The sequence below is a fragment of the Pteropus alecto genome, unplaced genomic scaffold (genome assembly GCF_000325575.1).
Source record: "Pteropus alecto unplaced genomic scaffold, ASM32557v1 scaffold231, whole genome shotgun sequence".
In the NCBI taxonomy this organism is placed as follows: domain Eukaryota; kingdom Metazoa; phylum Chordata; class Mammalia; order Chiroptera; family Pteropodidae; genus Pteropus; species Pteropus alecto.
In genome coordinates this window covers 242,130-257,784 of record NW_006431805.1, presented here as the reverse complement: position 1 = coordinate 257,784, position 15,655 = coordinate 242,130, and the positions used below count along the sequence as shown (strand labels likewise).

Sequence of the window (15,655 nt, the reverse complement as noted above, 5' to 3'; positions counted from 1 at the left end):
TGTAAATAGATATATGCTTTACTGTTAAAATGTACAGCTGCAACTTATTAGATTTTGTTAACCAGTGTCACTATAATAAATAAATTAATTAATTAATTAAATAATAATAAAATTGAAATGTCCAAATCATTTGATTTTTACCAAATAAAAAATCTAAAAATAATTTTTATATATTTAAATAATATTGTCCATAGGAAGAATATTTGTAATGATAAATCAGTTCAAAATGTTTTAAACTCTCCTAGTTGCAACAAATAACATGGCTGCTGTTATTAACAGGCTTCCATATTTTATATGCTTTAACAGCTTTTACATTATACAGTTTTTAAAAATGGGGAACACTATATATCAAGTGATCTAGCACTTTTTATCATAAATTATGAATAATATATCACTTACATGAATCTATTGATTCAGCTACATATATTTTTATATTTCAGTTTTCTAATGGGCTCATTTTAAAATGATTTTTTAGCTTTTATAGCTGAATCATTTCATTCTTGCTCCCTTTTGGGCATTTGAATCACTTAAAAAATAAAAACTCCAAATGATAATCCAAAGTAGCAACAGATCTTCAGAGTGCTGGGAGGAGAAGAACCCTTTTAGCAAGTGTATTCTTTGTATTGAAAACTCAGTGTTATCTAAAACAGAAGCCGGACATGTCTTTAGGGCACTTCACCTGTATCTGCTGGATTTTAGAGAACGTTGCTACGAAATATAATTCCTTCAAAGACTACAAACCAAAAAACAGTCATCTTGACACAGTAGTCCCATTTCTTCACATTATTTTGTAGCATTCATCAAGATGTATTACAAACCCTACAAATTTAGGAACAATTCACTGCCTTTTCAAATGCATTCATACTGGGTCTTAGAATCAACTCCATTTTAGCAACTAATTAGTTGCACTGACAAACTTAAAAATAGGGCTACACGATTTTAGAAAATGTCACCACTCTCTATAAATTAGTGATATGTTCCCTATTGCACAATAATAAGTGGTTATCAGCTTTTCCTCTTCATCTTGTCTGTCATTTGGTTAAATCTACCCTGTGTCTTCCAGAGAAATTCATGGTCTGTCAGCCTACACACTGGTATCTAGATGTATTAATATTTCAGCAGTCCCTTCCTTTTCACATAACTAGGCAACTCTTCTAGGTTTAAAAGACAGACTTCACCTGAACATTCAAACAAGTATTCTACTATAAAACTGTTTTCCTTCTATTATTCCACTTTCCTTTATATTAAAGAAACACATAGCCTGAGACCTAATGTATTGCACCTTCACATTATTAAATGTAACATGCAGAACATTACATTGTTATGTACACATGGCCAAGAAATTTTAGTAGTCACAGGATTATGGTAATTAAGTCTTCCTTCACTTTGGGTGATATGACACTTGCTTGACTATAATGTCACTCCACTTAAAGTCTGTGCAAACAACATTATCTTAGTCACTCTGCATTACATTTCCAACTGTGAGCAAAATTACAAGGTCAAAGTGGACAAGAATGTAGGTAATCCCAAGGAAACATCATGTAAATGACTTGCTAAAGGTTCAAACACGGTTTTCAATAAGCAAAAAGGAATATTTCCTATACTAATATTATACTATTATTATCTAGATGCCATCCATAGCAAAGGGCGTGGGTATTCTCGGAGACAGTGATAAAGACAAAAAGTGTCCACGATTTTGATATTTTGAGGATAAAAGATAAATGTTGTTTGCCAAGGCTTCGTTCAGGCTAACAAAAGTGTCGGTACTCAATAAAGAGTAGTACATGGAACAACTGTAAATGGTTTTGTAAATAAATAACTGTTAACATCTCAAATACAAATAATACTTTTTAGAAACTCAGATGATAAAGGCAATAAAACAATGCTTATATTTTTTCCTTTCTTGTTTTTTTTGTAAATACTCAACAACCATAATATTTACTTTTTTTAAAAGTAGAGAGTAGTGATTTTCCAATAGTCTTGTCAGCCACTTAGTGTATTATGCCCAGGAAGTGCTGTCTTAAAAATGTTCTGACCTATGAAAACTAGCTTAAAGGTTTTGGGGTATCTTTTACTTTAAGTAATTTATTTAATGCTTATTGAAAAAGTTAAAAAAGAAAATCTGATTAAATCTCCATATACGATAAGTAAGAACTGGACAAAAATAATCTAGATTAATTTGGCACAAGTTCCTCTTCACTGAAAGTGGAAGTGATATGGTAAACAAATAGTGGTTTTCAGAGTATGATTAAACCATAAAACAGGGTGCCAATTTTCAAAAATAACAATGGAAGTCCTTAAATATGTGCCTCTTAGTCAGTTCACAAATAGATCGAAGTGGGTGAAAACCCTCAAAAGCAGAGTATGTGGGATTCCCTAGGCTTATTGTCACATTTTGACAATGAGGTAAACATATATGAACTGTATTAATCTGGAGATCATCTGAGCAAAGTGTGTGAACAACAATTTTCTTGTAATATCTGAAATTGAAACTTTGTAGGAGGTAAATTCACTTTCTAGAAATGCCACAGTCAAAAACTTTCCCCAAGACTATATAAAAAGAGAGGCTCCTAAAAATGTCTTCATCATAAGAGATTAATTCATTTCTATTTTGTTTGCCAGGATTGCCACTTTCTATAAGCAGAAGCATCACTAAAAACATAACTATGTTCAATGTCCACAAAGATAAAGTTTTCTTTTTAAAAGTCATTGAAAGTAATAGATATTCTGTGCTAGAGAGAGAATATATTTGTGTGTGTGAATGTATGTGAATGTGTTTATGTGATATGTTAGCAATTCTGAAGTTCTAAATAACATCAGTTTCAACTGACTCCCTATTATACTTTAATCTCTTACATATTAGACAGAATCCTAACTAAATGTTCCTTCCAGTACACATAGGATCTAAGAAATTCTGCAAGCTCTTTGTTAAATCTCAGGGTAAAGATCCAGATCTTTCTAATCAAAAGACTCTGCAAACACCAAATTCAATTACTTACCCCCATTATCCAAAAAGAAATACAGAATATACAGAATAGGCAACCTGAATCCTCCTTCTTTTTTAAGTAGCTACATGCAGCACCATAAAAGCACTGTTGGAATCAAACTCTAAGTGAGCTGAAAATATTGACTATTCTCTTCTCTGTATCTGAAATGTGCATTAAAAAATCTTGAAAAGAAACACAAAGTCATAACAAATAGTGGTTGAGTTTTCATCGTATTTCGGCAATTGTAATGTGAAGTGTCAGAGTGGGAAACATTGAAAATGAATTCAAGATGGTGTGTTGCCACTGTCTAGTCCTAATAATACTGAGATCCTGCTCCCACCTTCTACCCATTTCCCACCCCCAACTGTCCTTGAATTAAGAGAAACACAACAATAAATAAGAAAACTTATGGTCTTAACTAAGCCAGAGAGTGTTACAACAGCTTTCACAAATTGATAAAATTCAATTTTGTCTTTATGTTTTATGCACAATAAGTAAATTATAGATTCAAGGAAAAGGAAAGATATGTATTATAGATCAAAGTTTATAGTATGTTTCTAAGAGATTGCTTGGTCCAACATCCTAATTTTATAGATATAACAACTGAAGTCCCTAGCCACAGAGTTATTTGCAAAGCTTTTTTATTTATTTAAATTAGTTTCAAGTATATAGTACATTGGTTAAACATCTATATAGTTCATAAAACGATCCCCCCAATTGCTCCCTCTCTCCCCTGGCCCTCTATCTAGCCATCATATTAATGCTAACTGCATTTGCAGGGTTGTTTTAAGTTCATGAACTTCTGGCTCTTTTTCCAGAGCTCTTCCTGCCATACTATCTCATCAAATGAGATTTTATGGGAAAGTACGTTGTAAACTGGAAAATACTTAACACATTTTAAGTAGAATCCTTATGCTTATCTGAACTACATATGTTTTAAAATGAAGAATAATGACACAAATAGTATCAGTAAACATCATTATGTACACTAAGTGATAAGAATTAATGTTCCGACTATATGTATACTCATGAAAGAGAATCAATAGTTTTTTTCTTCAAAGAATTGTTTGTTAAAAATATCTACTATACTAGCCAGAATAGACACTTCTGTGTAATGCTCAAGGGAGTGTAAATAAGAACAGCTTTAGAGAAAAATTTGGCAATAACTATTAAAGTTGAAGATGTACATAGCCCACAACTCAACAATTTCACTTCTAGGTTTATAGCCCAGAAAAATTATCCCATGTGGACACAAGAAAAAATAATGTCTATTACAGCACTCTTTGTAACAACAAAAGATTGCAAATAACCTAAACATCTATTAATATAGTAAAGAATAATCAAACTGTGGTATACTCATATAATGAAATAGTATAATGGACAATTAAAAATAAATGAATTAGATCTACATGTATCAACCTGGATAAATCTTTAAAAATATGAGAATGATTACAAAAAGATAGTATAGTTTCAAACCATTTAGGTACACTTTAAAAACACAAAAATTAATACTGATATTTACACATATAATAAAAAACACACAGCAATGGTACATACCAATTTTAATATAGTGGTTAACTCTAATGAATGACGGAGTTGAAAGGAGATTAGTGTTAGTCATATCATTAATGCTTACAGATGCATCTTTAAAAAAAATGAGTAATGAATCAAATGTAGCAAAATGTAGGCCTGGTTATTGGTCCACAGGTGTCTCTCTTTATTTCCTGCTCTTTCTATTTAATTTGTAATTCATCTTGATAATTTATTACACAATAAAAATGATGCTACCAAGTTGAATTCAGAATAGAAATGTCATTTTTCAACAAGTCAGAAAATATACATAATTAAATGTGATGGTTTGGTAATTAGTATGATTACAGTTGTCAGGTTATGACATATATTAGTCCAAAGTATATGAGCTTTAAAATCAGACTGCCTCTATTCAAATGCTGGCTCTGGTATGTGTAGACAGCATGGCCTTAAATAAGTCACTTAACCTTCTCTGTGCCTCAGTATCATCATCTGTAAAACATGGATCACAATAACAGAACCTACTTTGTAGGATTATTATGATGATTAAATGAACTAATAAATGGAAAATCATCTGAGATATCACATTTGAAAAGTGTTAGCTATTATAATGTTCTAATAACAAAAAGTATTAGTTGTTCGCCAAAGTTTATCCTGAATTACTTTATTTATATGTCTATGCTGATCGAATACATCAAATAATCACTCATTTCTTAAATTTTCTACTATGAGGAGTAACCAATTAACTAAGAATCTCCAGTTATCAAAGTTTTTAGGGAAGAGCTTAATTTGTCAGTACATTCCTGTCACACAACAGATTATTTGTGGTAAAAACTGTCTGACGATCTAAAAAAGGCAGCACTGTCTACCTAAATTTTATTTAAGTAAACATCAGCTGTTTTTCACATTGTCTTATGTGTTGATCAGTTGTCCAACAATTTCCCATCTTTCATGTGTCTGTGTTAAATCTGCAATCAGAATAATTTGTGAACAAATGACATTTTTTTAGTCAGTTTAGGATTTAAGATTTTGCATTCTTTTCTCTTTCTTTTTCACTTTTTTTTTAAAGTCCTCTGATAAGTTTCTCATCAGAAATGACAATGTTAACTTACTATCCTGACTAAGGATTTATGGTGCACATTATACGGGTCATTAAAGCAGGTTTAACAGTGGGGTGTTTTTCTTTTTTTTTTTTCCTTTTTCCTGGAGAGATAGGAATTTAATTGTTTCCTTTTTAGACAAATATGCTTTTGGATTGCCAGTGATGAAAGGGGCATACAGATGTCAAAAGGATTGTAGCACAGTGGGATTATGTGCTAAGGTCTAGGGCAGGACAGGCAAACAAGCAGTCTCAGATCAGTCAGTTAATTCTTAATAAAATCTCAGATGACCAACTTTTGTTTTATCTTTGCCAATGCCTATCAAAAGTTCAAATGAAGTTTTGTTGTGTTAACTAGTTACATTTCTCTTATTTCTTATTTTAACCATTTGTAAAAATAAAGGAAGCCCACTAGGTAAAATTTGGAAAGTGTTTAAAGACAAGCCAATTTAAAGAAAAAAAAAAAAGGTGCATCCTATATACATGGCTTTCTTCTTATTAAAGCACCATTAATTTGGCTTTAAATAGAAGCCTTAATTATGTGACAGAACCTCACATGGCAGTAATGATCTTTCATACTGTGTTTTGTTGATAAATATGAAAACAAAAATTCATAATTTTATCTTAACTTTCAAACCACATTAAAGGAAAGCTATCTTGGCTATTTCCATCATATGAAAAAAATCAAAAATTGTATAACCACTATTTTGAGTACCAAGAGAATTATTTACAAGCACTATACTTATAATTTATTTACTTTAAATAAATTTTCTGTCTCAAGATCTTCAGGTGCATTTATAACATATTGTGATTTTTTTTTTAATTGCAGTACCTAGAGGATTTACCATTTAAAGCAGAGGTAGATATTTGCCTGCATGATATTGCCTTTTTTTTTTTTTTTTTTTTTTTTTTGCTTTTTATTGAGTTAGTTACCAACATTTAAGAATTAGGTAAATTCTTAAAATCCAGTTCATATAAAAATCCAGTTTCTTGGCTTCTCTTAAAGAGTCAAATCTCAACAACACTGGGCCTTTATTCCTACATGGTAGCAATCAGCTGAGCTAATAGCTGGCACCTTTGGTAGGAATATATACTCTATAGGTCACCAGAGTCCTTACTACTCCCTATTGCTTACAGTCTTTTATTAAATTATGAGTCTTGCCTCTATAGGCATTAGAGTTTGAGACTCTCCTGTTTCTCTGTAGTTTCTGGGAACAAATCAGGACATTTACTTTTAAAAACATTCCATGGTTTCTCTTAGATTACAGTAAATCTAAAAATCCATTACATATATATGTACATATGTAATGTGTTATGATTGATCTAGAAATAAATATATACAGTTATAAACTATTATTATGCTTAATTTACAAAGTTGACATTAGTTGCATGTCATTTTTCTAGGAAAATAAAAATACAATGAAAGTCGATTTTAATGCTTCAATTAAATTGCATTCATATAAAATCAAGAACACTTACTTTCAATATCCTAAACCTAAACTCAAAACTTAATCCATTTAAATTTTTTCAGTTAATATTCATTAATGAAATCTAATGGGTTCCAGTCCCCCCAGCATTGAAGTCACAGTCTAACAAAACTGTTTGACACTTAAGGAGGCATATTCACTGATTCAGGTCATTTGGGTATTATTTAGTGTGCATGATACTTAAGGGTAATATTTAATATAGAAAATATTCCAGATATTAGAAACACCACCATAGTGATTTTCATTTTCTATGTTGAAAACCCAGGATAAGTCACATAGTATGGTCCCCAACTCCCCCACAACTCTGTGATATTCTTCTTATTGAAAAATATGGATAAACCATGTATCAAGGGAAGCCCTGGAGGAAGGGGGAAAGTCACCAAAGGGTGATTTAATCTCAGTAGTCTGTGTGGAAAAGAAAAGGGGACGCTATTGCTAGGCAATATCAAAATATACTTTAGTATCATGGTTGCTTTTCTTCTCCCTTACCTCTCTGAGTTACTGCCTATTTTTCCCCATTACAATCTAAATGGTTTAAGACCTCAAGCAATATGGTCTCTCAGATTGCAATTTAACTGAAACTGTCACAGATATTTTAGGAAGTTTCAAGCTTCTTAGACTTCAAAATATTTTTAAAAATGTATTTTCAGAAGAAAAATATTTTTAAATATTTTAAAACTACTAGCATGCCTACAAAATATATCTTGCCTAATGCTTAGAACAACTCCAAAAGATTAGAACTGTGGATTTTTTTCCTCTTATTACTGTAGCACACTTAATAGCCTGTGCTGCCCTGCAAAAGTGAATGTATCTTCCTAAGCATTTCAGAGCCATGGGGTGGGTGAATTACTTCCACATTATTTTACATAAGTGTAAAATTTATGTCAGTGACCCTCCCTCAACCCCCATCAACTTTGCAGCCTTTCTCTAGCGTCTGCTTTAGTTTCCAGGGAAGGAGTTGCACTCTATAGCTGGAAATCATCTCCCCACTGCATGGTCCTGGGATTTACTCCCAGTTAACAAGTATGAATGGTTACTAACTGGCAATAGTGAACTGTGGAGACCCCAACCAACTAGAACCTTCAAATGGTAAACAGGTTCTAATTAGCCATAGCCATTTGGATTTCATTTTTTTTTAATTATTAACTAATTATTAAGCAAGATTCAACATTTGTTGCTGAAAAATTTTAGTGGCTCTACTTTCCTACCTTAATTAATATAGTACAGGGAACCAAATTGTTGAAGTTGGGCTGAATCTGTACAGGCTCCAGGACATTCCCAGGAAGTTGATTTTAAAAAAAATAAATACATAAATACCTGTTAACAGCTTGTTTTCTTGTCATTTGCCTCTTCCTTCTAAAAGGAGAGTATAGCAAAAAATAAATAAATAAAACTGGTTAATTGAGAGTTCTGGTTAATTAGCTTCCAATTAATCAAGGCTTAATTATACTTCACAAAAAAAAAAATTCTTCTTAAACTCTGCAGAAATTTTAGATAAGTTACACACAATGAAACACCAGTAGAGAAGAGTACAAAGAAGGTAGGAAAGCCTGGATTGATGCTAGATAATATTTTAAATATATAGATAATGTTATTACATTTCCAGTGTAATCCCACACTGATTAAAGAATAATGTGAAATGTCATGTTGTTTAGGGCTTTTCTATAGATGAAGGCAAGAAAATAAGTTTATAGATGTCTGCTGAAGAAAATGGCCTCGGGTCGTAACAATTCCCAAAAAGATTCAGCAATATTGTGTCTTTTCCCTTTCTCTCAAGATCCTTCTTTCCCATCCCATTGGGTATTCTAACACTTTTTAGGGGAAAAAATATCCCCTTCCAGTTTTTTGGCCAACAGAATAATAAAATTAAGCCAATATCAATGTTGTGCCTTAATTTCCTAAACATGGAGCCATTAAACATACAGCTCACTCTATACTTACTTCTGGAGTAAAACTAAACTATCTTACATCTTCCCCCAAAGGGTTACATACGTGCACACGCACACACACACACACACACACGCATCCACGCACTCACAAACATACAGTCATAGACACATCCACACAAAATAAATTAAGCGCATACAGAAAATCAATAAAAACCCCCACATAATTAGCTTAGTTAATAAAACAACCATTCTTTCTACTAGTATTATATTTCCAGGTGTTCCCAAACTTTTTAATGAAGAACAATGAAATCTAAAATGCCACGCTAAAATAAAATATATATAGAGAGAGACACATAGACTGTAATTTGGCTGTTTTGAACCTAGGGTATTTCTACTTAGTATAGAAATAGGAACCTTTCTATAATGCCCACTATGAATATATACAGTTGACTCTTCATTTCTTTATATTTTTTTCTTCTAATGGCCTTTTTGTTAAAAGTTTCCTTTCAGGTTTTTTGTTTGTTTGTTTTTAAAAGGCAACTGCTTCCCTGCTGAAAGGTCTGTAGAAAGATTTCTAAATAAATCACAAATGCAAACATATATTTGGGATTGCGGGGAAAGGAGGTGAGAATGAAGAAAAATGAGCCTTTTTTTTTCATCTACTTTTGTGTTCTGTCACCTAACTGACAGAACTATTTGATTTTGCTTTATAGTTCACACACTCAACCTGCTTTGAAATGACACTTACTTAAAGTAAAATATACTTATACATACTAAGTGAATGCTAATGCATACTTCCTTGATCCAGTGTGCTATATATCACTAGACTGGAGGACATTTCTTTCCTTTTACCAAAGATTCTTCTCTTTTTTACTTAAGAAATTTTGTAAACTCAACAGAACTTTTTTGATTGTCATCATATGTATATAATTATGCTAAGTTCAAACAAATAAAAAGTCATTTAAATCTTCCTGACCTGAGCTTCACAAATTATTTAAGCCCAGACTTTAAAATTACCAAATACTGAAACATTCTTGTTAGTATTATACAATAAATATATGTGTTTGTGAGTTGACTGTCTTTTGCTAAGGATATAAAACTTTCTTAGGAGTTTGCCTTGACTTTTGAAAATTTTTCATTTGTCTTGTCAAATGTGAGACTATATTTTACAATACTGCCTAATTCTAGCCGTAACTCTAGGACTTTAGAAACTACAAGTTAACTACATATATTTTATTTTTGACATTAGAAATAAAATGTGACTTCTACACTTCTGCACTTGTTCCTCTTGTGATGTCAACTCATTTATTTTAGATTTCCTTGTACTTTGTCAAATAATCAAAATTTTGGAAAATTTGACTGAATAAGCAAATCCTAAAAATATTAACAGCTCAGTATAGAACAGCTCTCATCCGGATTCCCTGGAGTTGTCCTAGAATGTTTCATATCCCTGCTAATACCTCTTTGTCTCCTAGAATTGTATTTTGCTGCCTCTCCCCAATTCTAAGTCTGGCTGTAAAACTAAAACCATTAACAAAGTGCCTAAAATTTACTAAAACTTATCTTCGTGGCTGAAATATATATATGACCACATTCTTACAAAAGCACTGGAAAAATGAGATCACACATTGAAGAACATTTGCTCAGATACTATACTCAATATACCACTACCATCATTTGAATGATTACCGACCAAGGTCCTACAACATACGGTGATGAGTAATTAGGGTCTCTACTCAGGTCACCAGCTCCAATCATCATAATTTCTGCACTGCATTAGGACACTGATTATCTTTATTATATGGAGACACTCCCCTAGCATATGAATTACTACTAGAGGTGATTCTGCTCTGGCTGAGACCCAAAAACTGAGTAATTAAAAGCAGGCTATATTTTAAATTTGTCAAGATCATTTTTATCCTGTACCACTGATAAGTAAATTTGCACATTTTGATTCTTCTAACTTGTAGTACGTGAATGCAAGGCCACAAAGTTAATGACAATGGTTGCTGCCTAGTTTGCCCTTCTCTGATTGGAGTCAGTTTAGTAGAGAAATCAGAGATATAAAATTCTTATTTTTAAAACTTAATCTTAGACCATAAAATCACATTTAATAATAGAGAAACAGCATGCAAAACATATTACAAGGCAATAAAATATCACAAAGTAAAAAGTCCAGTTAAGAACTCACAGACCATTAGATTTAAGTATTTTAGTCCTTTTGAAGTTTAAAATTCACTATTGAATATCACATAGTAAATTCTATCTCTGATGTGAAGGTAACTAATTCTTCACATGGTAAATTACTTAAAACAGAGCATTTTAAAGATATGGTCAACCTTTTAGATGATTTATTCCAGTGGATTTCAAACTGGACTCTAAAAGAACTTCAGGAAAATGCTGGTGAGTGGTAGAAAGAAATACAAGAGGGAGCCATCCCTTTTGATCCCTTTAATTAGTGAAGCTCTTCTTTTTCCTATGTGATGTATCGGATGTCTGAACTGCTCGAGTTTACTACCCACCAACACCACCATTTATCAAATGAGAAAATTAGCCCCTGAGATGTTTAATTATTTGACCAAGGTTACATAGAAAATTAGTGTCAGAATTCTTCAGACTCTTAATTCACACTACTGCCCTTGAATTTGTCATCCTGCTTCCTCTACTGTATATTAGGGGACCGCTTTTTTAACCTTCCACCAAAGATTATCATATCTGTTATATCCTTATGGAAACATAATAAAGTCACTAGATATACATTTAGATAGTAGAAGAAACAAGACAAAATCCATGGCTCCTTTGATCTCTAGGCCAGTACTCTTTCTACACTACACTTCTTTTATTTTCTTTTTAATCGTTTATTTAACTATAGTTGGCATAAAATATTATATTAGTTTTAGGTGTACAATAAAGTGATACAACATTTATATACCTTGTCATGTGATCTTTTAAAGTAGAAGCTCAAAACTGGCAAACCAGTCTGACAAATATGTTTTGTTTGGTCTGCCCAGACTTTGAAAATCTGAAAATTTTACGTGAAATCTAAACTTATAGTAGGTTCTCTAAAAAACAAACAAACAAACAAGCAAAAAAAAAAACACAATAAGAAGATCTGCCAATACTGGTCTCACATACTTACTGTCTCAGCACAACTAGATGGATTAGAGAAGCAATGTCTACCTATAGACAGAGCATACACTCTTCTATCTCTTACAGGTCTCATAAATTCCTATGATCTTACACTTGGCCTTCTAAATGAATTTATATTATCTTGCTGACTCAAGTATAAATTGGATTTTTATAGCCAGTATTTTAAATTTTGCAGGTATAATTTATTCAAACAGTCAATTTTTCCCAAAGAAAATGCGAGACATCTGGAAACTTTCATAAGAATGTATGCTATTTATTGAGGGTACACTAAAAGTGCTAGATTGTTTATCTACCTGAAAAGTCATATGCATTTTATTTAGTGAAGAAATCAAAGCCTTTGACTCTTGACCATTTTACTATTTCTTTACATACAGAAAAGTACCTAAATCAAATTGTGTTAAATGAAAATAGATTCAATAAAAAATAAACTTTGATTACACTTAGAGAAACAATATAATTCAATCAGACATTCAATCAGAATAGTAGCCATAAATTTAAAATTCCAAAAGATCGATAAAATATTTCCTATTGTTTGGTATCTATATACATTGTGAAATGATTGTACACTTATATATATACAACTTTATTTGTCAATTATATTTCTATAAAGGTGGAAAAAATACATCCTATGCTTTGAAATGGGAGTCAGCTATTAACCTAGCATATACTGCCATATATGGGGGACTACTAAATTAGGCTTTAGTTGTTCCTTACACAGACAAGATCTTTTAATCATGTAATTTGTTGTTCTGGCTCAATACAATAAGCAAAATGTTGATTTGGGAACAAATGTAGTAAATATATATGACGTGAGTCAAGCATTGACCCACCCCTCCTCCCAACGTTACTGGTATAGGATAAACAGTCAGTAAACAGGTGTTAATAAAACTTCTCTAGGTTCTCTTTGGAGACATTACTAAATCATGTTAACTGTTGCATTTCCACTGTTGGAGTTTTTAGAGAGTTTTCCTTACTCTAAACTAACAACTTATTCATTTTATATGCCAACTCTCACCCCATAGCAGCTATTATAAAGCTATTTAAACTTGTTAGGAATCCTGGAATTTCTTTGACAAGCATATATGTTAAAAGAAAAATGAACTGAAAGTATAAAAATAAAAGCTGGATTATTTCAGGCTATGTAAGTTTCCAGAGAGCATCCAAACAATTGATCACTTAAGTCTCCAAAAGCATGTTCTTCTGATTGAAGGCCCCCAAAATTAAAACTGTCATTTCCCTCCTTTCAGAAATTTTTCTTAGAATTATTTAGGAATAACAAAAACTTTGGTCATATTAAATATCCGCTTCTGAATTTTACCAAACATTCAAAGAAGAATTAACTCCTATTCTTCTCAAATTAATCCAAAAACTTCAAGAGGAGGGAAGCATCCCAAGCTCATTTTATGAGGCCCCCATTACTCTGATTCCAAAACCAAAGACATTACAAAAAAAAGAAAATTATAGGCCAATATGTCTGATGAACATAGATGTAAAAATCCTCAACAAAATATTAACAAGCCAAATTCATCAAGACATTAAAAAGAGCATACAACATGATCAAGTGGGAGTTTGGTTCAATATCCACAAATCAACTAATGTGATACACCACATTGACAAATCAAAAAATAAAAACCATATGATCATATCAATAGATGCAGAAAAAGCATTAAAGAAAATCCACCATCCATTTATGATAAAAACTCTCAGCAAAGTGGGAGTAAAGGGAACATACATCAACATAATAAAGGCCATATACAACAAACACACAGTTAATATTATATTCAGTGGGGAAAATCTAAAACGATTTTCCTTAAGATCAGAAACAAAGCAAGGATGACCACTTTCACCACTTTTATTCAAAATAGTATTGGAAGTCCTAGCCAGAGCAATCAGACAGGAAAGAGAAATAAAAAGAATCCAAATTGGGAAGAAAGAAGTAAAACTGTCATTATTTGCAGATGACATGATACTATAGAGAACCTTAAAGATCTCACCAAAAAAAAAAAAAACTGTTAGAAATGATAAATGAATTCAGTAAAGTAGCAGGATACAAAATTAATATCAGTTGCATTTTTATATACCAATAATGAAAAATTCAGAAAACAATCCCATTTCCAACTGCATCAAAAACAATAAAACACCTCGGAATAAATTTAACCAAGAGAGTAAAAGACCTGTACTTGGAAAATTATAAGTTATTGAAGAAAGAAATTGAAGAAGATACAAATAAATGGAAGCATATACCATGCTCATGGATAGGAAGAATTAAATGTCTATATTACCCAAAGCAATCTATATATTAAATGCAATCCCTATCAAAATACCAATGACATTTTCCACAGAACTAGAAGAGATAATCCTAAAATTCATATGGAACCAGTAAAGGCCCCGAATAGCCATGGCAATCTTGAGAGAAAAGAACAAAGTTGGAGATATCACACCACCTGATATCAAACTGTACTACATAGTAACGAAAACAGCATAGTACTGGCATAAAAACAGACACATATAACAACGAAACAGAATAGAAGCCCAGAAATAAAACCACACTTATATGGTTATTTAATCTATGACAAAGGAGACAAGAATAGACAATGAGATAAAGACAGTCTATTCAATAAATGGTGTTAGGAAAACTGGACAAATACATGCAGAAAAAATAAAACTGGACCACCTTCTTACAACATATACAAGAATAACTCAAAATGAAGTGAAGACTTAAATGTAAGACCCGAAACCATAAAACTCCTAGAACAAAACTTAGGCAGTAAACTCTGAGATTGCTCTTAGTAATATTTTTTCTGATATATCTTCTCAGGCAAGAAAAACAAAAGAAAAAAATAAACAAATAAAACTATATCAAACTAAAAGGTTTTTGTACCATAAAGGAAACCATCAACAAAATGAAAAGAAAACCTACTGAATGGAAGAAGCTATGTGCCTATGATACATCTGATAATGAGTTAATATCCAAAATTTATAAAGTACTCATACAATTCAACAAGAAAATAGACGATCCAATTAAAAAATGAGCAAAGGATCTGAATAGGTTTTTCTCCAAAGAAGAAATACAGATGAACAGTAGACATATGAAAAGACGTTCAAGATCACTAATCATCAGAGAAATGCAATTAAAATCACAATGAGATATTACCTCACACCTGTCAGAATGATCATCATCAATAAATCAAAAAACAACAAGTGTTGGTGAGGATGTGAAGAAAAGGGAACTCTCATGTACTGTTTGTGGGATTAAAATTTGGTATGCAACCATTATGGAAAAAAGTATGGATATTCCTTAAAAATTTAAAAATGGAGCTGCCATATAATCTAGCAATTCCACTACTGGTTATTTATCTGAAGAAAATAAACACATTAATTCAAAAAGATATATACAATCTTATGTTCACTGCAGTGCTGTTTAAAATAGTCAAGATATGGAAGCAACCTAAGTACCCATCAATAGATATTTAAATAAAGAAGTTGTGGTACATATATACAATGGAATGTTAC

General features: G+C 31.7%; 1 protein-coding gene across 2 annotated transcripts in view; it reads right to left on the bottom strand.

Annotated features, from left to right (window-relative positions):
* The window catches only part of DACH2 (dachshund family transcription factor 2), a 688,009-nt gene that overhangs the window by 481,964 nt on the left and 190,390 nt on the right, over positions 1 to 15,655 (bottom strand). The window contains exon 2 of one of the 2 annotated variants that reach the window (XM_006905924.1): positions 8,421 to 8,459. The exons of the other annotated variant lie outside the window; for it this stretch is intronic. Coding sequence (XP_006905986.1) covers positions 8,421 to 8,459 — 39 coding nt within the window. The remainder of the gene's footprint in view (positions 1 to 8,420; positions 8,460 to 15,655) is intronic. 2 annotated transcript variants of the gene reach the window in all.